The following is a 26,203-nucleotide window of genomic DNA, read 5'->3' on the forward strand; positions in this document are numbered from 1 at the left end:
AACTCAAACCATTACAGAATTTTGGCTTTTCCAACATTCTGGAAACTGTGCAACTTTCATCCTATGTTAATTTAGTTTTGTGAGAAAGCAACAAGGTACAAATTCAACAAAATTTAGTGCTTTTTTTTTTTTTTTTTTTTTTTTTTAAGATACATACCCAAATGTTTCTGTAGACCTGCCATGGAAAATTTGACTTATTTCAAGGCAGTTAATAGCAAATAGTATTCTGACATCCCCTTTTATCTTATTAGGGAAAATCAGCATTCTTTCCAAATAGAAGCAACATGTTTTGCTTTTTAAATCGGGCACTAGGGGAGAAGGTGGAGGCTGGACAGTGGTAACAGCCATTAAGAGCCTGAGAACTTTCCCCCAAACATAGGTTTGTGATTCTACTGAATGACATTTTAAGGGTGGGTGCATCCACCCCAGAGCTAGGTCTGCCAGAGTGAGTTTTGTTATTCACTCACCTACGTGTGCTGCCATCTCAGTCCTTCTGTATGAGACCTAGGAATCTAGTTTTGGTTGATATTGATGATGATTTGCATTTAACACTGTTTTTACCTTTTCCTGTGTGGTACTGGATGTTAAACCCAGGAGTGCTTACCATGGAGCTACATACCCAGCCCTTTATAATTAAAAAAAAAAAAATTGGGACAGGGTTTTGTTGAGTTGCCCAGTCTGGCTCAGAGTTGAAAGCCTCAGCCTTCTGAGTCACAGGGATTATAGGTGTGTGCCACCATGCCTAGCTATGCTAATTTTACTTTTGACTTTTTCTAATAATCTCCATGAAGAATAGAAATGAGCAATTGCCAGTTTTACAGATGGGGAGCAGAGGCCTTGGAAAGGGACTGCTGAGGTCTGTGAGCTCTCTGGGCATCTCTTGACTAGGTGGCCCTTATTTGATTGCTTCCTTGATCTGAACCCTTGCCCACTTAATTTGAAGGTCAGGTGAGGTAGATCTTGAAGTAAAATGGTGACTGACCACTGTTTTTAATCTTGAACATTTTGATGCATATTTCATTTATCATTTTTTCTGCTCTCCTTCCTTGGCCCTTCTCAGAACATCTGTGAAATCTGTGTATCCAAACAGAAACTTGTACGGAGTTGTGAAATCTGAAATTCATGCAGAGAGGATAAAATGTGTGCAAAGAGAGCCTCAATTGGCAGGCTTGCTCTGTGGATATGCAGCAGCATATGAGGAGACAGTGTAGGGCTATATGCGCAGGGAAAATGACCTCAACCACAATTTAGTAATTGGGTCAGTGAAATTTAGATGAAATTATAATGAGAAAAAAAGAGCCAGGTTTGTTAGAGACCAAGGCCTGAGAATAACCATGCACTGCATTTCACTGACTCTGGATGGTGGAAATATTTACTTGATTGGGCTATAGGCCCCATTTTTTATTTTGGCCCTGAATACACAGATATCTTCTTGCTTTCCTATTTATATACAACATTTAACCTCTCTTCTCCCCCAAATTCCTAAGGCAGTGACTCATCCTGTTTCCCTAGGCATCTTGGCATTATGGGTCAGGCCCAGAATGGGTGGAGATGTACAGTCATTTAACTCCTCAAGAATTCCTGACACCCAGGAATGAACTTCTAGTTAAATTGTCTTATAAGTTAAATATCCTGGCCATTGTTCTGCTCTGGCAGGAAACCTAATCCTGTGTACTTCACAGTGCCAGGGAGTCTGTGAAAAGCATATGGCTGGCTGGAGATCAGGGCAGGGCTGCTTTGCATGTGGCCTTCATGGGCTTAGTGATCTCCCTTGAATTTGGTTGAATGTCAGAGATTCCAGATTTACGTGATTATTCAGGAGAGTAGCAAATGGGATAAGAATGGTTTCTGGTACCATCTGGTTGAGGCTGAAGCTCCAGATTGTTTTTATCACTGCTGTTAGTAGCTGTACCGTGCTCTAGCCACTCTCCTCCCTGCTCAGAGAGTTTCTTATTCAGCCCCCTGTGTTTAGACACTGCCACCCACCTATGTAAGACTTCCTGACTCTTTCAAACCACTCACTTTCCCCAAGATTTGTACTGTCCTTCATTTAGCACTGACCCTGTACCACCTAGTACTGTTGATATTTGATGAAGATGTTTCCCAAACTATGGAATACTAAGGATTGGGAATGTGATGGACAATTTGTGGCCCACACACCTCAAGTCCTGCCTGAGGTGGGTTTCAAGTCTAAATTTAGGAACTCCCAAAGATGATAAAATCAAAGCCAGAGAAGGCTAAGGTGAGGCCTACCTTACAGTGGTCTCCTGGCTACAGTTGTTAGTTTTCTTGACTAGGTCTTAGAAGTGGTGTTTCAAAAATAAGTAGATAAGAGTTCTATTTCTTGGTGTTGAGCATGCTGTTAGTCTGGTTCAGGGATTAACAAAAGTTTTCAGTAAAAGATCAGTTAACATATTTAAGCTTTTAAAAAATGTTTTTGTTTGTTCTTTTAAAAAATGTTTTGTTTGTGTGTGGTGCTGGGGCTCAAACTCAGGGTCTTGCACATATTAGACAAGTGCTGTACCACTGAAGTACATCACTAGCCCCCAAAAAATGCTTTAAAAATATGAAACCATTCTTAGCTTGTAAGCTGACTCCTTGACTCTAGTTTAAAAGTGGGGAAGGGAACAAATCCTACTTATTTTTAAGAATGGAGTATTTTAAGAAGTATTAACAAGGTTAGTCAAGGAGAGGAAAAAATCAAAATTAATCAGCTTCAAAAAATATATAGTTCAACAGATTGATTTTAAAAGTGAGCTATAATTAGCCCTTTAATGGAAGCTAAATGTTGTTTCAGAAATTTTAGCCAAAAATGGTTATATCCTATGTTTTAGTTTGGGCTACTATAATAAATTACCATAGACTAGATGGCTTATAAACTAGAAGTGTGTTTCTCAGAGTTCTGGAGTTTGGAGGTCTGAGAGCTGGGTCTAACATGCTCAGGTTCTGGTGAGCACCTTTCTCTTGCCTGTAAGCTGCCAACTTACTGGATCCTCAAAAGAGCCAGGGGTCCCTTGTAAGGAAAAGCACTAAACCCATAACAAGGGGTCTTCCCACATGATCTCATCACCTACTGAGGCTCCACCTCCTAAATATTAGCACCTTGGGGGTTAGGATTTCAATGTATGAATTTGGGGGGACAAAAACATGAAGATCGTATAACCCTTAATGATAGTAAAATAATGAAAACATACTCAAGTAGTGCTACAGATGTTAATTTTTTTTTAATTTTAAAAACACTTTTTTTTTATATAAAGGAAAAATGCATGTTGTTTACATAACGGAAAGAGTGTATATACTACTACTACTATTACTTCTTCTTCTTTTTTTTTTTTTTTGATATAGCCCTCCCTGTGCAGTGGAGTCAGCACCATTTACTTTGACCAGGTCTTTGTGTACTTTTGTTAAGTGACTTTGGGGGTCTTCATGAAGAGGAGCCACAATGTTGATCAGTTTGGATCAGGAGGAAGGCCTTGGCACTTTTCAGAGAGGTGAAGCATCTGCCACCTACTGGTGGAATGCCAGCTTCCTACACCTCTAGATTGCAAAATCTGGTTATTTTGAGCAAATTGATGTTTTCTGTCCTTACTCCTCTGAAGAATAAGAATTGCCTGTATAAATCTTTAGTAATGTCCCAGCTAAGAACTAATTATTTCTTTAAACTCAGTGGAGAGAGCAGCTTGTCTGCATGCTATGTGGAGGAGAGCTTGACTTTGCTAGGAGACAGAACACTTGATCCCACAGTTGGGTTTTCTGACCAGGACCCCTTCTGGGAAGAGTGGCTCAGGAGCCTGACTTTTGCTCATTTTCCTCTTCTTGGAGGCATAAGCCATACCTGGAACCTTCCTTTTCAGAAGGGCCAGTAGTGATGCCTTGTTTTACTGAGGGCAATGCTGGAGGATACTGGTCGATTTCTAAGGTCAATTCTTCTCAAACTAGTTTTGCTTTCTAAATCTGGGCTGTGTACTCAGTGGTACTACTTGTTTTTGCTGAACTCTTTCTTAGAGTCACAGTCTGGAAGGGTTCACACGAATTTCTCCTCATAAAGGGCTAGAGAAAAAAATAAAAACCAGAGAACTAGCAGCAGTTTCCTTCTGAGGTCCTGAGGTTGACTCACGTGTATCACAGACTCCTGAGGTATTTGTATAATGAGAATGGTGTGTGTGTAGGTTAGTGAAGTATATGCTGTTAATTCTTTAGCCTGGCTGTGTGTCCTGGAAACCCACACATCTCTTTCCAGTTGTCCTAGAGTTGTTATTCCTGTCATAGCAGTTGACAGCAGTGGAAGGCTGGGGGTGTTCCTTTCGTAAACAGGACAGTGTTCAAATTTGTGAGCAGGAGTAGGTCATAGAGGGAATCATTCTTTCCAGAGCAAGGTCTGGGCAGCTGTCTGGAGAGTCTCTCCAAACCATTCTCCCTGTCCCAGGCTAACTGTTGGGTTAATTCCCTTTGCTTCCTCCTTTAAAATCTAGATCCCCGTCAGCATGGCTTCCTGGACTAGGCTCTCTTTTTGCAGCACTGCCTCTACCTCAGCTGGAAAGTTCTTTCTGACTTTAGTATTGTAGAATGCCCTAGTTAAAACATCATCCTCGCCATGAGTGGATTCTGCTTGCCATCTGCCTTGTTTGCTTTGTTGGTCTGCAGCAGGCTCCCTAGAGCCTGCAGCAGCACATTGTCTTTGCCTCTGAGGAGCCCTCCTTAAAGAACTGCAGGGTGTTGCTTCTATATCCCCCTTTCTAATTGTCCCCATCACATTTAGCCTAGGAGTTACACCCTTGCACTGTCTGTAGGAAAAAGTCCCAGGAGTGAACCTTGTAGTGATGCCTTCAATGGACATTGAGTATGTTTGCAACTGAAGGGATTTTATTTTCTGTTTTTCTCACTGTTTGAACCCAAGTATATAAACAGACCATTTCCCCTCTCAATTTATATCTTAGAAGTAAAACTGTACTATTTGAATCCTAGAAATCCAAAATTTAAAACCCAGAAATTTGGTTACACACACCAGGGAGGCTCTTAATTGACTTTCTTTTGGTTCTAAGTAGCACTCAGACCTCCTAAAAGGGGTGTATAGTGAAGATAGGACCTACCTTCTCTGTGTATCTTAAGGGCCACTTGAGTTTTCAGTGTGGCTGCCACTCTCCTTCATTCTTTCTCTTACCTAACTGTAGCTTTTTGCTTCCTCAGAAATTTAGTTTGCAAAAAAACCTATTATATTACACATTAGGTACCCTTTCTACAACTTCTGAAAATAGAGAACTACTTCATAATTCCAGTAGGAGTCCTGAGGGAGAAACAGCCCAGGACATCTGAGTGAGGCCTGATTTAAGTCTTCTAGTCATTGCCTTCCTAGGAGAGAAGGCAGGGTGATGGTGTCCAAATAGGGCTCACCCCTTCAACTGCCTGTGTGGAAATCTGAAAGTGACAGACACTGCTGCTGAGCCTGGCTGGGACCACACATAATATCTGTTGTGGGCCTGAATTCTTACAGCTCTTGAGGTGAGCAACCAAATGCCTTACCCTTGATAGGCTCAGTGTGTGTATCATTAGCAAATGGTATGCATGGAGGGGGGGGAAGCAATGAATTTGCAAATCAGGGACCTAGTGCATCATTTTATTGTTAGCTTAGACATTTAAAGCATGAGCTCTGTCCCTCTTTCTAGTTCTGAGAGCTAAGAGTGCCGAGAAACTTCAGACTTTCAGTTTCTTTGTAGCAGTTGGGGAAATACGGAGGAATGGAGACTTCCTTTTAAAGGAAGTCATACTGGTACTTGCTTTGCCCCAAATCACGGGCAACGTAGAATGACACTATCGGCATCCAAAGCAGGCCTATGGTCTGGCCACTTGTTAGTAGTCATGTTCTTTACTTTGGGGAGGAAGCACTAGTGTGATGTGTTTGGGAACTTCAGGATAAAAATAGCAAGCTGACCACAGACTTTTATTTCTTCTGTCAAGAAACTCCAAAGGCAAGGAGTAGAATTTTTAAGGTCATAACTTTATAAAAAAGGTATAAATTCAAGGAATGGGAAGTATCATGGTAGGCAAAAGGGAACAATTTTGGAAAGTAAGTGGCAGAGAAAGCCATATGCATATTGTCTGTAGAGGCTGGGATCTTAAGGTTTGCACTATAGCCCCCCCCCAAAAGGGTTAAGAGTGGAGCCACTATCACTGTGTGCTGTATAGGAGACTTTTGGTCCAGAGGGGAGAAGTGTCTGGAGTTCTTATAATAACTCTGAAAGTTGGTCTAGGAAACTCCTGATGTTATTTCCTCAAGCTCAACTGAAATATAAGGATCTTCACAGGGAAGAATAGGGCTCTATGATGTGCCTGCCTTTTTTGCAGGCTTATACTGAGTGCCCTGGGGAGGTTACACAGTGCATAAATAGTTATTGTGTCCACACACTGCACTTAAGTGATGGCTATGGTCACTAGAGGAGCCAGAATCTAGAATCTAAGGTTAGAACCCTAATTGGGAGATGTGAGAATCTCCTCAGAGTGAAATAATTTCTGGGTCCACAGTTAATGTTTGACTGATGGGGAAACAGCTACACTTAATGTAGATTTATAAGAAGAAAATCAGCTACTTTAGGGTAAAAGGTTTCACCTCAAATGTTTTGGAGCTTATTTGATTATTGATCCATAGTGAATTATTCTTTCCCCTGGGATGTTAGCGAAGCAGTTTGGGCAAAATAACAGTTTACATATGTCTCCACAATACTTAAGAGTCAAAGTCAGGATTCATTGGAAGGAAAATATTGTTTAGAGGGATTTTTGGAATCCTCAGTAAAGATCTCAAAATGTCTGTCTCTTGTTTTCCCTTAGGTAGAAAGTACAAAATGGGACAAACTTAAGCCCATTTTAGAGTTGTTTTCTTGCCTTGTTTTTAGCAGAGATGGATACTGGTAAGATGTTTGTATTGATAAGTGTAATTCCAGGGTGTTTTATTGTCTGAATGCCTTATTGGTGACAGTTGAACTTTCTGACAGTTAATATCCAAAACATGGCTTTAGCTACAGTCAAGGAACTTTTCTCCATAAAATGACGTTTTTCAAAATCTTTAGATGAATCTTCTTACTACTTATTTCAGTTTGAGTTTTAATCATTTAAAGATAGGAGGTGAGGCTCTGTAGAAAGCCAGTAGTAACACTTACATGAGTTAGGCTCAAGCGTACCAGATGTTTATAGTATACACTTGATAAAGTTAGACCTCTGGGTCTTTGCCAGTGTTGAGAACTGAACACCCAAAGCACTGCCCAAGAAATGGGGAATGGATTTATGTATCGAACAGGCAGCATCAGTGAACAGAGCCATGTAAATTGTTTTCTGAGGACAGCATTTAGTGAATCAATAAACTATTGAACAGAATTTTTTAAATGAAAAGGTTTTTTTTCTTCTAAATGAGAGCAGATTCACTATAGAGTTCTTTCTGTATTAATTTCTTTAGATACTGATGCAACCAAAGTCAAAGGCAGGCAGATATGGGAAAGGAGGTCTCAAGAGGTCTAAGAGGTGTACACTGGGTGCTGTTCAAAGAAAATATTCCTTTGCTGGATGATGACTAAATCACACCCTGCATTACTTATCTGGGGCAGATTATATTTACTTATACAGATGATTTAGTCTTCTTTGCCCTGTGATAGATATGGTTTGAGGCTAGCAGAGCTCTCAAAGTGGTAAATTATGCCCAGAGAGGCCAGACGGAAAACATAGTAGTCTGGCCCAGGGCAAGGGCAAGGTGTGCGCAGAAATGCTAGTAGTTTATCCCAAGACTCAGAACTAATAACAGCATTGCCTTTGCCCATTAGAATTACAAGCCCAACTATAAGGGGAAAAGGTGCCCTGAGATCCTGTCTTAAAAGTCATAAATAACTCTTGCCTTATTTCCCATTTGAAGGATAGTGTAGCTAAATAGGCTATAAATTCTTCTAAACACAAGTTATTGGCATAAGAATAGTTTTTGTTTCAAAGAATTTTTAGGTATTAATGAGTACAAGAATGTTTGCCTGAAGTCTTATTCCATATGTAATTTTGATAATCATTTTAAATGCCACGTCTTTAGAGATGTGGTGATAATCAAGTACAATTTTTAGTTGGCATGTTAAATATTTTGTTTTCTTTCCTACCAGATTTATCTTCAAGCCAGGATGAAGGGAGATTGGGCAAGACTCTTACGTCCCACACTGCAATTTGGTCTTGTTGCTGTATCCATTTATGTGGGCCTTTCTCGAGTTTCTGATTACAAACACCACTGGAGTGATGTGTTGACTGGACTCATTCAAGGAGCGGTGGTTGCAATATTAGTTGTAAGTATACAGGGCAGCAGCCTACATTTTGATACTGCTAAGTTAATTTGGATATATAAACAGACAAAAGAAATTCCTCACTGAAAAAACTATAACAGGTGGAGTGTGGCTCAGTAACTCTAGTGGGCAAGAACCCCAGTGGTGTTAAGTCATGATAGGATAGACAGCAGGTAAAAATTAGTAACTCTTTGCAAAAGTCATACAAATCTTAGAATTTTTATTGTAAAAGCCTCTGGCTATAAACTAGTTTTCTTTTTGGTATGAATTAAAACAATTAATTTACATGAAGAATAATTCATTAAGTATTTGTAGAATGAAACTATTTGCCAAAGGCATAACAATGTATACCATCCGAAGCTTCCTGCAGCTTGGTATATGGTTTATAAATTTTTGTAAATTATATCATTAAATATCTTGCCCTGTTCTAAGTATAACCTGTTCTCTCTGTAGGCTGTATATGTATCAGATTTCTTCAAGGAGAGGAATTCTCCTTTTAAAGAAAGAAAACAGGAGGACTCTCATACAACTTTGAATGAAACACCAACAGGAAATCACTTTGGGAACAATCACCAACCTTGAAGGGTGGCAGGTCACCCAGATGAAGCTGGCCTACTTTCTAAAGGAAAATGATTGCAACCAGAAGGCACGAGGATGCATCTTTCTTCCCAGTGTACAGGCCTTTAAGGGACTGCTGCTACTGCTGCTATACCTCTTCGATGCCCACTTTATCTGTGTATATAGTTCCATTTATCAAAATGATTATCCAATAGCTCTAAGTTCATTAAAAAATTTTCAAGCCTTCCACTAAAACAATACCCCACCTGTACAATTTTTATTAAAAAAGTAATGCTTATGTACACATGTGTATGTAATATGCTTTCTTAGAATGTTTGATTTAAATATATATTAAAATGTTTGAGGACAACTGTTGAGATGGAAGAACTACGTCAACACTTTTAAGCATTTGTAGTCAACTATAATCAGACGGGTGGTAAATAATCTTTAAAATTACATTCTTTAAGCTCCTTATAAGTAGAGGCTAGCGGCAAACACAATATCTCTCTTGATTTTGGTGATTCCTAAGAGAAGAGAAAAGAAAAGGTTAAAACTTTCAAGACCACAAAACTTCCTTCTAATTTACTGAGGATTTTAATGACAGTCATATCCAGATTAAATTGGTGAGAGAGCAACCAAGAAAGTAAACATAATCTTGCTAGTCTAAAAGATACCTATACAGTATAGTTCACAGCTACCTATATGGTAGAAACCTGAGGAACCAACCTATGTGTATTTGGGGGAGTGGGGGAGGAGATGCTTAAAGACATTTCAGAAAGGACTAAGAGGTCAAAGGAAGTTGATCCAAAACCAAGAATCTTCGCCCTACACATCCAAAGACATTCAGTTACCATGTGAAATTCTTTCTGGACTAAGGTAGGACAAATAGAAATATACTGCTTTCAGAATCTTCATTTGTAAAAAGTGATTAAATGAGCCCGGCCCTATCCATGTGGAAACGTAAGCCAGTTTTTACAAACCTTTTCTTCCAACACCAAAGTTGTTTGCAGAAATTGACCGACTTAGAGTAACAACATGGCTGCTATTCTTTGATGTGTAAGTTCATGGCCTTTCTTGGTCATGATTCATATGGCTCCCCTACCAAGCCAGCCTTTCCTGATCTGGTCTTCCTGTTCCCACCCTGCTATCCTACAGACTCAAGGATAATTATTACAAAATCCCAGTTAAAGCACACCACCCCAGTGCTTCAAACCCAGTAAAAATAGCAGGGCTGGGAGCTACACAATCGTTTTTTCTCTCCTTCCAACCCTTATTTTTACTCCCTGCTCATTGTACCAGCCACACTAACCTCTTGCTATTACTTAAACATAGCAAGTATTATAAAGAGCCTTTAATGTCACTCTGGGTCATCTCATCCATCCTCCAATTCTTTTCTTTTCCAGTATATTATGACCATCTGATATATTTTAATTGTTGGCTCTACTGTCCATCTCTCCCACACCAGAATGGAAAGGTCTAGGAAGGCAGGGATTTCTATCTTTGTTCACTACTATATCTCCTAGTGCTTAAAATATACCTGGCACATAGTAAATACACCAAAAAAATGCATGTAAATGAGTATGTGTGTGTATACACACACACACACACACACACAAATATAGTCAAACTTTACCATATAAATCCTTTAAAATTTTATGGAAACACTATTAGTTGGTACTCCAGGGCAATCTAACAAAAAGCACTTCAAAATTACCTAAATTATTAGAAAAAGCTTACGAACTGGATACTGACCTTCTGCAAATTTATTTTCCAGCTCAGTATTTCCAATGGCTTTTGCTGCCTGACACATCTGTCGAAGCAATTCTTCCAGGCGCCTCATACAACGAATTATGCTGCCTGGATGGAAAAACAAATCACTTGTAAAATGGATATAATCAGGAACAGCAGACTTTTTGTTAAGAGGCAAGGCATAAGAACATGCAAGGATTAATTAGTACTTTGGGGCACTTTCTGCAAAATAAATAAGCTAGGAAACTTGACTAATTGCCAGCTAGATGTGAGGAAGACTACAAAGAAGAAAGGTTTAATTCCCACCTTTGATTGATGGTAAAGAGACAGATTAATAAAATGGTAACACTTGTTTTAGAAGCAGGTAAACAAAATGCCCTGGAAGAAGGAGAGAACACCTCTGGGGAAGATTAGCAAACATGACAATAAATGAGGAGATGTCAGGTGGTGGCAAGGGAATTGTAGCTATTACGAAACCCTGGGTATAACCTACTGAGACACCTGAATACGATGCCTACTATCTTGTGGAGAGAAGGTAACAGGATCAGACAAGGTGTTTGAAAGGTCTTTCTTTTTGACCTTAATAGGTTTCATCAGTGCTTTCTTCACAGTATCCCCTCATGGAAGCACAAAGAGATAAGCTTTTTGCTACGTATCTTGACTGAGTGAAATAAATGCTCATATCAAAGCTTAAGCTGGGATGGTTGTGCACACATGTAATCCCAGAGACTCAAGAGGCTGAGGATTCCAGGCTTAAAGCCAGCCTCAGTAACTTAGGAAGACCCTGTCTCAAATTAAAAAAAAAAAAAAATAAAGGATTGGGGATATGGCTCAGTGGTTAGTGCCCTAGATTCAATCTCCAGTACCAAAAACAAACAAAACCAAAGCCAGCAACAACAAAACACTGAAGCTATAAACAGTTTCACTTCTGTCAGACTTGTAGAAGGGGTCTGGGATCACTTCTCCCAGTGCCACCTGCCTGAACCAAAATTGTCAGATTTCGCTTTTAATATCTGAAATACATTGGGAATATTGGTTATCAAAACTCAAGCTGTAGGGGGCTGAGGCTATAGTTCAGTTGGTATAGTGCTTGCCTAGCACATGTGAAGTACTGGGTTTGATCCTCAGCACCACATAAAAATAAAAGTTAAAAAAAAAACAAAACTCAAGCTGTAGGAACAGTGAATAACATTTTAACTACTTGCAATACTAGAATAATTCATTAGCATTTATCAAGTTCTTGAAATCACTGCTTGATGTTGAAGTTTCCTTTTCTTCTTTTTAAATATTTTTTTAGTTGTAGATGGACACAAGACCTTTATTTATTTATTTTTATGTGGTGCCAAGGGTCGAACCCAGTGCCTCACATGTGTGAGGCAAGTGATCGACCACTGAGCTACAGTCCCAGCCCTTGAAGTTTCCTTTTTACTTTTTAATGCCACCCCCATTATGTTTCCTTTTTACCTTTTAATGCCCCTCATATTATGTTGAAATATGCACAAGAGGGGAAGAACAGATGAGACAATTCAACTCATTTAGGAGAATGAAAACACAGGGAATATGGTGTTTCAATACTTAATGCAAAGCTCTTCTGAAATATTAATTCTGCTTTAAGGGCATAAGTGTGCAAAACTATGTTTGAGGCTTCATGGTTTGAAATAGCAAAAATTTAAGTTTCCTACATGTCCAGCACTAAGAGATTGAAAACTTATGCAACTATTAAAATTATATATCTATATTCCATTTATGCAAGTTTGGATGCTATAAGGAGGACATGGGCACTAGCTCTAAGGAACTGACAGGCTTGTATACTACTTACCCTAGACCCTAGCTGGGACAATGGGAAGGTATGTTAACTTATCCCTGCTTCAGTTTATTGCTGTGAAACTGATTTATTTATTTATTTATTAGTTTTTGGTGGACACAACATCTTTATTTTATTTTTATGTGGTGCTGAGGAACCCAGCACCCCGGGCATGCCAGTTGAGCATGCTACCGCTTGAGCCATATCCCCAGCCCCTGTGAAACTGATTTAAATAAAGTCACAGTTTATTTTGGTTAGTTATTCTATATAAAAGTTCATGTAAAAAAAAGTCTAGCATTATGGATAATAAATATCTATGAATGTCAATTGAGCTTAGTAATAAATGTAATAGGATGTAGTGTTTAGAAAGGCAACTAATAGTATGTCTTTGCCAAATTATCTATTAGTTCATATTATCCAATCCAGTGGCTTATTTCACTTGAAATACATTTTCTACATGTATAATGTCATCCATGTTACCTCTGCTTCAAAGAAGTGAGCTGGGGTTTAAAGAAAAGATGACTACATAGAAACCTGGGTTTAGATTCTGTTGCTAAGTAATAGCTTTGTCATCTAGGCCAGTTTCAGTCAGCTTTGTGTTGCTATGACCAAAAGACCTGACAAGAACAATGTAGTAGAGAAAAAGCTTATTTGGGGCTCACAGTTTCAGAGGTCTCAGTCCATAGATGGCCAACTCCACTATTCTGGGCCCCAAGATGAGGCAGAATGTCATGGCAGAAGGATGTGGTAGAGGAAAGTAGTTCAGAACATAGCATCAGGGAGCAGGGGTGGGGTGGATGGGGGGAGTACTCTGCTCACCAAGGACAAAATATATACTTCAAAGTCACACCCTACCTGCCTAAAGTTATTACCCAGTTAATCCATTAGTTCAACTACATTAATACGTAGATTAGGTTAAGGTTTCCCCTAACCCAAACATTTCACCTCTGAACTTTCTTGCATTGTCTCACATGAGCTTTGGGGAACACATCATATCTAAGCCAAAACAAGGACTTTATGCTGCTCTCTCTTCTACTTCTCATTTGTAAGATAAAAATACAATTTATTTATTTTTTTCTTATTTGTGATCCTGCAGATTGAACGAGCTATATCCAAGTCCCAATTATTAAGATTTAAGAGGGTACTCTCTGGTCCCTTTGGGTTTTGTCTCACTTAAGAGACAAATTCTTTAAAAAGGGCAAACTCTAAAGGAATGTAAAGTTACGTAAGGCTCTTTAGCCAAAATATTAAAAGTCCATAGATTTTTTTACCCTTCTATCCTTGTATCAAAAGGTCTACAAATGGTCCACACAGTTTCCGGAAAAAACTTCCGGCTCTCAATTTCAGCCTGTTTCTACTATACAATTTTTTAAAATTATTTGGCTTCTATCAGGGGAAAGCTCACTAAATGAAAGACAAAAGCAAAAAGTAGTAGCAAAAAAGACACTAATTCCATAAAATCCAGCCATCAAACACTAGGGTCAAGAGTGGTATATCACCTCCACATATATTCACATCTTACAATAACCTAGAAGGTTTTCCTATATGTTAGAAGATTTTCTAACATTTTTTTGTGGTACTGGGGACTAAACCCCAAGATGCTTTATCACTTAGCTACATCCCAAATAAAACCACCCCCTTTATTGTTTTTGTTTGTTTGTTCTGTTTTGTTTTGAAATAGTGGCTCACTATGTTGCTAAGGCTTGCCTTGAGGTTGTGATCCTCCTGCCTCAGCCTTGGGAGTCAATGGGATTATTACATCTATTACTCTCAGCCAGGCGTGCCCCACAGTGCCTGGCTGAGAGTAATAGATGTTTATAAAGATATTAAGGCATCAGGAAAGGTAAATATGTTTGAGAAATGTTGGTACTATCCAACATTTTCTAAGTACTTATTTTGTGCCAAGTCTGTTCTCTTATTTGATCCTCACAATTCTGTGAGACAAGTACTGTTGTTATCCCTATTTTACAAAAAGTGAAAAGGAAATGCTCAGAGAAGTTACATACATAACTTGATCAAGGTAAGAGCCACAATACAGGGTGGAATCCAAACAGTAAGATTTAAATGCCCAAACTGGGTGTGGCAAATTCCTATAATCCCAGGTAGTCTGGAAGATGAGGCAGGATCCGAAGTTTGAGGACAGCCTAGGCAACTTAGTGAGAACCTATTTCAAAATAAAAATAAATAAAATGGCTAAGGATGTAGGTCAGTGGTAGAGTACTCCTGGGTTCAGTCCTTAGTATTGCAAAAAAGATTTAAATGATGATAACCCACATAGGAAGGATTTATCTGGATTTTCTACAATTTTCTCTAGTAAGCATATTATATTACATTTATAAATTTTAACATAATTAAATTCAGTTTATATATTTAAAACAACTAGATTTTAGTAAAAATTTTGATTGCTAGGTCATGCCAAAGAATTTACATTTATCTAACAGGTTTCAAGAACTAGGGAGTAATGAAAAATGGTAGGTAAGATCTAGTCAGACAAAGGGTATACCTTCTGGCAATCAAACAGTGTAATAATTTAAGTGAAATAGGGAACCAGATTACTGCAGATTAAGAAGGAAATAGGAAGCAGGCAACTGACTACTCTTACCAAGAGACTGGCTATAAGAGGAATGAAGGACTGAAATGAGAAAGATAACAAATCTAAAAAATGGTATCAGCAGCTAATATTTATTAAGTGCTATGTGACAGGCACTGTGCATAAGATTCTACACATATTGTGTTATTCTCACAATAAGGTAAGAGTAATTATCCTTCCCAAAGAAACTGATGCACACTTAAGTAAACTTGCCCAGGATCATTAATCTAATGAGTGGGTAGTATTTAAGCTCAGGATTTCTGTTCCTAACCACTGTTACCTTGGTAGCTAGAGGATGGTATGGATTATTACAGCAGATTTATATGCTAAAACAGCAGCAGCAGAATGGATATGATTCAAGACTGAGGAGACTGGCAAGAAGTGTGGAAGAAGGCTATGGGATTCAGAGAAACAGGTGGGTTTCCTCTGATGAAGATAAGATTAAGGACAGGTGAATTTCTAGGTAAGTCAGATCTAATGGCTTCTTCTTTCTTCTAGAACAGAAGTGATCAAAGGGAAAGTTGGGGCAGAGTTAGGCTGATGTTCAAGGAAAGCAGTGAGGATCTGGAGTTTCCTCTAACGAAAGTGACAGAGGAAGCCCAGAAAGTCCTGCGTGGAGGGGACAGTCTCTGGCAGTAGATAGACCCGAGAGTGCATTTCAGTGGTACCATCTATCACCTAAGTGACTGTACTCACTAATGGTACTAACAAGTTATGGGAAAGACTAAATGAAGTACAAAGTGCTCAATAAAGATCATCTTCTACTACTGCTACTATGACTAGGAAGGTCTGTACTACTAAGATTACAGACTAGGAGTTTGGTGGCACCAAGTCAAACAGCTTATTATATTTCTGCAGTAGAACATTTCTGCAGAAGAACAGTAACAGAGGAAGTAAGTTACCCAATTGATCCAGGTTGGTGATGTATGAGGCAAAGAACAAGAATTCCAGTTACTTCCTAATTCTACCTCCATGGCTGGAAAAAGGGAACTATGAGGGACTTAATGGAAAGGTTCTCTAATCTAAACAGAGTGACTGGGTCCTCTCCTTAGCAGCCTCCAAAGAAATCAGGGGGTATATGACAGTCCCCTCTAGTTTCCATTGTTATATTGAAGCAACTCATATTGACACTTATACGGTATTTCAAGATTTTGAAAGTTAGAAGAACAGATTAATGATAAGGTCTGCTGTTTCTTTACTAGAAACCTTTAATGGAGAAAACAGTAATTTCACAGAAGACACTGTTTCTAGGTAGATATGACTGTGTCACTAGCCACTCCTAACATTGCTGCTACTATTCTGGAGGTGAGAAACGTAAGAGGGAGTCAGTACCTTAAGTCCAGGTCAATAGTTTTAGATCTAGAAGACTCCTGACTCTGCCCCTCCACACAAATCCTCCAATCTGAAATGGTGGAGAAAGGGTGTGTACTCTTTACAGAAATAGCTTCTCTTTCAACCTTGGAGCTAAGAAAGAGTTCAAGGAAGAATCTCGGATTTTTACAAGCTGGGAATGTGTAAAAGTTGATGGTACTGGGTTTTTGCTGTGACCCTGACTGAGGTCCTTTAGAATAAGGATCTAAAAGAAAAAATGTTTTAGCAGGTCTTAATGGCATCTGAAGGATGGTTGCCTATGGTGAGACAGGGAGGATGCACAAAGCATCTTCAGGTTATAACAATGTGAAATGGAACTTAAAGCAAAACCATTAAGTAAATATATGCAACCATTTTCACAAATAAGGGTCAAAAAGTTAAGCATATACTCTGGGAACAGGAGGCAGCCAGGAGTGCCACTAGCTATTGCTCAACTAGAAGGCAGCAGTCTCTAGCTTCATTGGTAAATTCCTGGCTCAATGAATGGACAGCACCTTCATCTCTTCAATCAGCTCTTATTCACCCCTCTATTGGTGTGTCTTTATACAAGGTGGCAGTTGTGAAGGCAGGTGGGGAGCCTATGTGTCTCTATTCTCTAACTGCCCATAAAATTTTGATACTATTAATTCAAATATCAATAGGAAGAGTTGATGAGTCTGTTTCTATCATATGGTTCTGGATGGTTTGCGGGGTGTGTGTGTGTGTGTGTGTGTGTGTGTGTGTGTGTGTGTGTGAGAGAGAGAAACTAACTCCTGTAGACCCTCAATATTATCTTTTAAAAGTAGTAGGTACAAACCTGAATCATCAGAACATCACTCATGTTTTTGCTGTATCACTTTTAACCTAAACAAATGAAAGCTACTCATTAAATCTTTAAAAGTAGGCCACAGTTATTAAAAAAACCAAAACCCTACAAAACCCAACAATGCCACTGTAGCTAGAAATTACTGTCAAGAGTTGATTACCTAAATATATCACAGGAACCTCAAACTCAACATTTCTCCAAAGTAAATGATTATATTTCCTTCCAAATGTCTTCCATTAACTAACCTATGAAAAGCTTCAATTTACTAATTTGTAAGGCAGAGATAATGGTCCCTAATTTGTGAAGGAAATAACGTATGTCAAGTGCTTAACAAATGTTGACACAAATCAATAGATGTTGACTAGTTATTTGTTTTCAGATGCTTTGAATACTGGCCTCCAATGCTATCTTGGAATGAAAGAGGGAATCCAGTTGCAGAAGCTTCTGTATATCTAGACATAGGGCAGGGGGTTTGAATAGGGGAGATAATTATCATATTACCTACATAACCAGATAGGAAACACAATCTGATATTGTTTTAATATTTCTACACATTTAAGTAACTCACTTTAACTACTATCTGCGGAAGTTTCCAGAGGCTACACCATACAAAATAAATTATTAAGATAAAGTACAGAGGAGTGTACTTTCATATTACACTTTGTAAACACTTCAAAATCTGGAAAATTTAGATTTGACACAGTTTTGGATTACAGAGCAATTAAGAAAACGAGGCCACTAGTACCGCATGACACATGCAGTGGGTCTGGCTGTTTGCCCACAGTCTCATCAACAAATCACAGTGTATGTATAAACATAAACCTGTTTGCAGCTGCCTAGAATAGAGGTTGTTCCCCAAAGGGATTAGTGAAGACTACTGTTAGGTATTGAATTCCCTAGAATCCTACTACAATCCTCTGTAACCCAATACTTATCACTCCCAGTTTTGAAAGTCATCCTGCCTCAGCAAATAGGAACAGCCAGACTGGGTGCAAGATAAAAGCTTCAAAGCCATCTGATTCCCATGCTATCTGATGCTGATAAACACTAACCTACTATTGGTTTGCTACAAATCTTTTTTTTTCTTCTGATCCTGCAAGAGCAGAAATCAAATTCTTCCTAGTCCTTGTTTTTTTTCCCCCCTTTTTCAAACAGTGATAAAATACATAACATAAAATTCACCATTTAAACCTGTTAAAGTGTTACTGACCTTTTCCAGATTCATGTTCACATCACTGTTCTGGAAGAACTAATTTCTATAAGATCACTCTTTAAGTAAGGGTACAATTCAGTGGTTATTAGTATATTCACAGTTGTGTAACAAGCATCACTACCTAATTTTAGAATATTTTATATCTCCGCAAGTTATCACACCCAATTCTCTTCTCACACCCCCTGGCAACCACTAATCTGCTTTGACTATGAATCTGTCTACTCTGGACATTTCATATGAATGAAATCATACAATATGCAGCCCTTGTATCTGCTTTCTTTCACTCAAGCTTAATGTGTTCAAGGTTCATCCATATTGTATAGCATGAATCACTACTTTTCATGACATTTTATAAACATCAGGGTTACTTAGTTCACACACAAAACAGTATCATACTCATTAAGGACAGAAAGCGCAAATTTCTCTAGACAATATTTCTACCTTCAGTTTTTTGGCATCCCTAAACTGGTTACCTACAGTTCATGCCCTAATTTAATATTCCCATCTACTTTGGCCTGAGGTTAGGATCACAACTATAACCTGCAACTACTTACCACTAAATCCCAGCTTAGGCTGAACCCTATCTTGAGGGCAGAGATGTTGCTTCACACACTGAACTCAGCACAGTACCTGATCCCCAGTAAGGTCTCTGAATTAGTCATCAAATGAACAAGTATCAGATACTAATTACTAATTCACTTGGCACTCAAAATGTACCAAAATTTAAACACAAACATGTTAATAAACTATTATTCTATTATTAGCAGAAGTACCAAAAAACCCAAATTCATTGGAAAATTTTTTACCACATTGAGGTACTCTGTCCTAGGAAAGGAAATATAAAGAACATGTGGCAACAGAGTTGGGCAGTGCACTACAAAGATTTTGCTTTAAAAATCCACAGGAGGGGGGCTGGGGATGTGGCTAAAGTGGTAGCACGCCTGCCTGGCATGTGTGAGGCACTGGGTTCGATCCTCAACACCACATAAAAATAAAATAAAGATACTGTGTCCACCTAAAACTAACTAACTAACTAAATAAATAAATAAAAAATCCACAGGAGGCAGGAGGGCAGGAATAGAGTGAATAATTTCAAGAGATAGCTCACCACAGAAGCTTTCCTAATGATGAATGCTCAACGCAAAGCAACTTCTTTTTTCATCCTTCATGCACAATTAAAAATATAATATTGTTTATGCGTAGTCAGGAAGTAGTAATAGCTGGTGTTTTAGATCAACTACAAGGTTGGCAAATTGAAACCCTAGGCGTCAGCCCACAAAAATATTATGTTTAAATTCAGTTTAATAAAAATAAGAAACAATTATGTTCTATCTTTTCTTAGGGGGACAGAGTAGATTTAAATATAGTCTTCAAAATGCCTGAACTGAATACCATTATAAATAGTTCGCTAGCATTAGACATTCTCAAAACACATGTTCTTAATCATTACAGTGTAAACTAGCCCCAGTTAATGGTTGAAGAATATGTGTAACTACTTCTGAGGCTCAGAGTACAAATCAGGCAATTTTATATAAAAAAAAATTAAGAATCTTATCAGGAACAAATATGTTTTGAACATAGCACATTAAAAAATTCCAATGTAACTATTTTATGACATTAAAAAGAAAGACACACTACACTATGAGCTAGAGCTTTGATTACAATATTTTCCCCATCATATAAAAATGTAAAATAACAAGATAAGAGAATGCGGGATGGGGATGTGGCTCAAGCGGTAGCGCGCTTGCCTGGAATGCATGGGGCCTGGGTTCGATCCTCAGCACCACATACAAACAATGATGTTGTGTCCGCCGAAAAAAAACTAAAAAATAAATATTAAAATTCTCTCTCTCTTCTCTCAAAAAAAAAAAAGATGAGATGAGAGAATGCTTATTTTGAAATAGAATAACTAAATAACATGATAAAAATTAAGAAGAGAGAAACACTATGATGGAAAAAGAAACTATTATTCTAAGTAAATCAAGGTTCTCAAGTTTTTTTGTTGTTTAATGATGTTTTGTTTTGTTTTTTGGTACTGGGGATGGAACTCAGGGACACTCAACCACGTAGTCACATCCCCAGCCCCATTTTGTATTTTATTCAGAGACAGTGTCTCACTGAGTTGCTTCACACCTTGCAGTTGCTGAGGTGAACTTCGAACTCGCGATTCTCCTGACTCAGTCTGCCAAGCCACTGGGATTATGGGCGTGCACCCCACCCCACCCCGCACCTGGCTAATCATGTTGTTTTTAAGAGTTAATATATATTGTCTGTCCCAACTTTAGAAAGAAAAGATTTAGCTAATGGCTTTTAGACCAGAAAAACATGAAAATCATGATGATGTTAGACCTGACTTCAAGTTATAATTATAAAACTGAATTTCTCAAATTCTTCAAACTTAGATTTGGAGCAAATTATAATCTAGAAATGACTCCCACCCAAATTCAAAAGAGGCAGTATGCTGTGAAAAAGATCAATTCACAGAGGCAACAGGTACTTAGGCAGAACTATACAGCTTCAGGATTTATCATCTATATTGCGATAACATTTCCATTTAAGCATAGAAAAGGACAGAAAAAATAATCCACAAAAAATTTATAGAAATAACTAAATGTTATTAGTTAGTCTTAGGGTTTTTAACCCTTTGATTTTTATTAAAAAAAAACTAACCTCTGCTATGTTTCACTATTGTTTTGTGTCAGTGTTTTGACTTTACTTGAAAAGCAGGTATTTATTGAGGCACAGAATTTCATCTGTATTTTTCAAAACGTTGGCTGAATGAAGAGTAGAACTGCTGTATTTCATTACCTTGATATCTCTGAAACACAAAAACTGCCATCACTGACCTACGTTCCTGTGTGTCAAGCAATATTCCCAACTAAGATATGTCACACCTAACTTTCAGACTCAACTGCTGCTACCTACCATGAACTATTATTAACTTTCTTACCATTCCCACAAGCATGAATTTTTTGTGGATGAAGATGATATATTCTAGGGTAGGGTTTAAGGAGTCTTCAGGTGTTCAAAGTTTAATAATAAGTTGTTACAGTGATTAAACAAAGTTATCAACTTGTAGTCACAGAGGTCAAATTATGGTATGATGACACTGGCAAAATTATTTACCTTGAATTCCTTATACAAAATGGAGGTGATACTATTTACAATGAAATGCTATTTTAGTGATTAGATGCAAATCTTACGAAACTCTTAGCATGATGAGTTACTTAACAGTGACCTCAGTAACAAAATGCTCAGCAGAGTATTTGGGGCCTTTCACTAATTGATGGTTTAGAAATTTATTATCTTTAGGGAAAGTTCTAAGACACCACATTAAATTAATTAAAAAACAATGTACGATGTATGAACTATGACATTAAAAACCTTAAAACTGGGCTGGGGCTACAGCTCAGAGGTAGAGCACATGCCCAGCATGTGTGAGGCTCTGGGTTCAATCTCAGCACCACATAAAAATGAATAAATAAATAGATAGATAGGTAGATAGATAGATAAAGGTATTATGTCCATCTACAACTTAAAAAAAAGGGGGGGGGACCCTGAAAATCAAAAACGAAACTTTAAAACCCATAAAGATCAATATAATAAAGCATCTTAATTTAGAACTTTTATATTCTATGGCAGACGCTCTGAAAGGGAAATGAGGAAAACTATCCCATTTGCAATAATCTCAAAAAAAAAAAAAAAGAAAACACACTTGGCAATCAAGTCAATGAAAGTCATCTATACAATGAAAACTACAGAACCCTAAAGAAATCAAAGCAGACCTTAGAAAACTACAGAACCCTAAAGAAATCAAAGTAGACCTTAGAAGATGAAAAGATCTACTCTTGCTCTTGGACAAGCAGAGTTAATATTATCAAAATGATCATATTACCAAAAGCACTATACAGATTTAATGCAATTCTGATCAAAATTCCAATGGCATTCCTCATAGAAATAGAAAAGCAATCATGAAATTCATCTGGAAAAATAAGAGACCCAGAATAGTTAAAGCAATCCTTAGGAGGAAGAGTGAAGCAGGTGGCATCACTATATCAGACCTTAAACAGAGCAATAGTAACAAAAACAGCATGGTATTGGCACCAAATTAGACTGGTAGACCAATGGTACAGAACAGAGGACACAGAGTCTAACCCACAAAATTACAACTATCTTATATTAGACAAAGGTGCCAAAAACATACATTGGAGAAAAGATAGCCTCTTCAATAAATGGTGCTGAGCAAACTAGAAAAACATATGCAACAAAACAAAATTAAACCCTATCTCTCACCATGCACAAAACTCAACTCAAAGTGGATCAAAGACCTAGGAATTAAATCATATACACTTGACTGGCATATGTGAGGCACTGGGTTTGATTCTCAGCACCACATATAAATAAATAAAATAAAAGTCTATCAATAATTAAAAAAAAGAATTAAAAGCAAGAATCAATAAATGGGATGAATTCAAACTAAAAAAGTTTCCTCTCAGCAAAAGAAACAATCTGTGAGGTGAATAGAGAACCTACATCTTGTGAGCAATTTTTTACCCTTCACACATCAAAAAGCTAAACACAAAAAAAATTAAAAATAAAAACCCAGTCAATAAAGGGGCCAAGGATCTGAACAGACACTTCTCAGAAGAAGATATACAATTAATCAACAAATATATGAAAAAATGTTCATCATCTCTAGCAATTAGAGAAATGCAAATCAAAACTACTCTTCTCACTCCTGTCAGAATGGCAGCAATAATGAAGACAAATAACAATAAGTGTTGGCGAGGATGTGAGGGAAAAGGTATGCTCATACACTGCTGGTGGGACTACAAATTGGTGCAGTCAATATGGAAAGTAGTATGGAGATTCCTTGGAAAACTGGGAATGAAAAACCACCATTTGACCCAGCTATTCTTCTCCTTGGTCTATACCCAAAGAACTTAAAAACAGCATACTACAGAGACACAGCCACATCAATGTTTATAGCAGCACAATTCACAATAGCAAAACTAGATGCCCTTCAGTAGATGAATGGATAAAAAAATGTGGCATATATATACAATGGAATATTACTCAGAGAATAAAATCATGGCATTTGCAGGTAAATGGATGGAGTTGGAGAATATAATGCCAAGTGAAGTTAACCAATTCCAACAAAACAAATGTTCAATGTTTTCTCTGATATAGGTGAATAACTCATAATGGGGTAAGGAGGGAGAACAGAGGAGGAACTGACAAATTCTAGATAGGACAGAGAGGTGGGAGGGGAAGGGAGAGGGCAGGGGCTTAGCAATGATGGTAGAATGTGATGGACATCATTATCCAAAGTACATGTACAAAGACATGAATTGGGGTGAACTTACTTTATATACAACCAGAGGTATGAAAAGTTGTGCTCTATATGTGTCATATTAATTGTAATGTATTCTGCTATCATTTATTTTAATAAAATCAATAATGTATTATTTCCATAATATTATCAGCTGGAAGTCATATAATATTGGGTATATCAAAATGTAATTTTTCTCAAATTAGACCTAAAAGCAATAGTAATAGTATTTTAAATATTCTTAAAATTTCTATGAAAGCCAAGCTCATTTCTTTTTTGGGGGGTGGGGGTGGAGCGGGGTGGGGTAGAGTGGGGTGGGGGTGGCAGGTACCAGGGATTAAACTCAGGAGCATTCAACCACTAAGCCACATCTTTGGCCCTATTTTGTATTTTATTTAGAGACAGGGTCTCACTGAGTTACTTAGTGGCTCACTTTTGCTGAAGCCGGCATTGAACTCATGATCCTTCTACCTCAGCCTCCCAAGTCGCTGGGATTACAGGCATGTGCCACCACACCCAGCTATTTTCATTTTTAATAGTACAATGTAAATATCTAATTTACCAAATACAATTCACCATGAAAAACGTCTACAAAACCAATCTATTCCCAATGAATGCAGCATTTGTGAATAAGATTTTCTCTAAATATTCTTGTATACTTTTATTTCTTATAATTCATTTGTAATCATTTTTAAGTTCTTTTTACTTTTTCACTTAAAAATTTCTCTCCAGGTAGATAACAGTTATTCTTCAGTTTCTTAAAATTCTGCTCATTAATTTTAATTTGCTTCATTCTGTAATAATAGTCTGAATGAAGCCATGTTTGTTATTACACATGCAATGATCAATCATTTCAGCTCTGCTATTTTTCATGAAATCTTATAGCAAACCATTAAGTTCTTACCAAGAGAACAAAAGCAAACTGCAAAAATATACACACATATATATATATAAAACTTACTAAGATCCTCTCTCTATTTATGAGTGCCGACACTTAGGCACAGAATTATGCTCTGTTAAAACAGTTTCCTAAGTAATTTAGTAGAAGCAGACTGTGCTTATTGAATAATACAAAAGGTCTGTAAAAAATACTTTTTTTAACCAATAGGGCAGAAGATTCCATTTTACTACCAAAATTTAAAAAAAATATATTGTTCACGTTTAATTAAAACAAGACTATCTTGAGTATATTTCTTATACTGGGAATACGCACATGTACACAAAATTTAACCATACCTTCAAAGACATCTGTCATTTTGCAGATGTGGGCAAAGGTAGCTCCAGTTGCCCAGGTATATACCACATCCATTAGGTGAGGTTTGAATGAGCTTAGGTAAGTTTCCTCATCAATTTCCAATTTTGCTTCTGCTGAAACTTTTGCAATTCTTTTAGCACATTCCTTTAAAAATAAAAGACATAGCTAAAATTCCTTATTCATGATCTCCTACATCACTTTTTTCTTTAGGATTCCAAAGTCAGTATTACACAAAGTTCCCTATAGTTTAGATATTATTCTGCAATTTGGATAGTCTTATTTCTAAGGAGGCACAATGCTAAGTGATTAAACAGTTAAGCTTTTTTCTTCATGTTGAAATGGCTAAGAAATATACCAAGAACATGATTTTCAGCCACTTGTTTCTTTTCTACAAAACCTGAGATCTCTATATTAAAATTATTCAGAAAGTACTATTTAAATAATTTCTAATTGGGCTGGGGTTGTAGCCCAGTGGTAGAGTGCCTGCCTTGCAAGCGTGAGGTACTGGATTGATCCTCAGCACCACATAAAAATAAATAAATAAAAATAAAGATATTGTGTCCATTTACAACTTAAAAAAAAAATGAAAAATCTCTAATTGTTCCATTAATAAAACCAAAACAATAACAAAGCATTTAGAAGAAATTAAATCCTATGGAAAAGTATATATTTCTCCAGCAATACTTAAAAGTATATAAATCTTAACATTTTATTTTCTCATTTCTTAGTAACATTAAGAGATACTGAATGTTCCACTGAGAGCTATTTTTTATGATTTATTTAACTTAAAAGGCAGATAAAAAATAGTTCATTTTCAGGAAGTAAAAAAAGACACAAATTTATTTCTATAAGATACTGAGGCTTTGAGTATTTAGTGATAAATAACTAATGATAAAGCAGATTTTAAAATGTTGTTATTAACTAGAATGGAAAAATGTGCCAAAAGTATACTAAATGTATGCAATGCCATTTTTCCCACTAAAGAAGAAAATGATGTAAGCAATGAATTGTCAATACCCTATCCACACTATTCAGTTTTAAATCTGCATTCAGAGACTATATACGATTCATTGTAAAGAGAACGTTTAATTACTAAAATGAAAATAATAAAAATGTTAATAAAACAGCATTAAATGACATGACTAACATCAAATGATATATTTAATCCCAACTACAGTTGTCTCTGTGGAATAATAAAGTACTAGGATTACACAATCACAACATTT

The 26,203-nt window shown here is 37.3% G+C and overlaps 2 protein-coding genes across 6 annotated transcripts in view; one reads left to right on the top strand and one right to left on the bottom strand.

Annotated features, from left to right (window-relative positions):
* The window catches only part of Plpp1 (phospholipid phosphatase 1), a 92,004-nt gene extending 82,844 nt beyond the window's left edge, over positions 1–9,160 (top strand). For all 5 annotated transcript variants that reach the window (XM_005319628.5, XM_005319627.4, XM_021722516.2 and 2 more), the window contains 2 exons: positions 8,127–8,303; positions 8,754–9,160. In XM_005319628.5, coding sequence (XP_005319685.1) covers positions 8,127–8,303; positions 8,754–8,882 — 306 coding nt within the window. In that variant the 3' untranslated portion in view covers positions 8,883–9,160. The remainder of the gene's footprint in view (positions 1–8,126; positions 8,304–8,753) is intronic.
* Mtrex (Mtr4 exosome RNA helicase) overlaps positions 8,504–26,203 on the bottom strand; it is a 103,099-nt gene continuing 85,399 nt past the window's right edge. The window contains exons 25-27 of the mRNA XM_005319625.3: positions 24,959–25,121; positions 10,611–10,715; positions 8,504–9,382 (exon numbers count right to left, since the gene is read on the bottom strand). Coding sequence (XP_005319682.2) covers positions 9,330–9,382; positions 10,611–10,715; positions 24,959–25,121 — 321 coding nt within the window. The 3' untranslated portion in view covers positions 8,504–9,329. The remainder of the gene's footprint in view (positions 9,383–10,610; positions 10,716–24,958; positions 25,122–26,203) is intronic.

This window comes from Ictidomys tridecemlineatus, chromosome 1 (genome assembly GCF_052094955.1).
Source record: "Ictidomys tridecemlineatus isolate mIctTri1 chromosome 1, mIctTri1.hap1, whole genome shotgun sequence".
NCBI lineage: Eukaryota > Metazoa > Chordata > Mammalia > Rodentia > Sciuridae > Ictidomys > Ictidomys tridecemlineatus.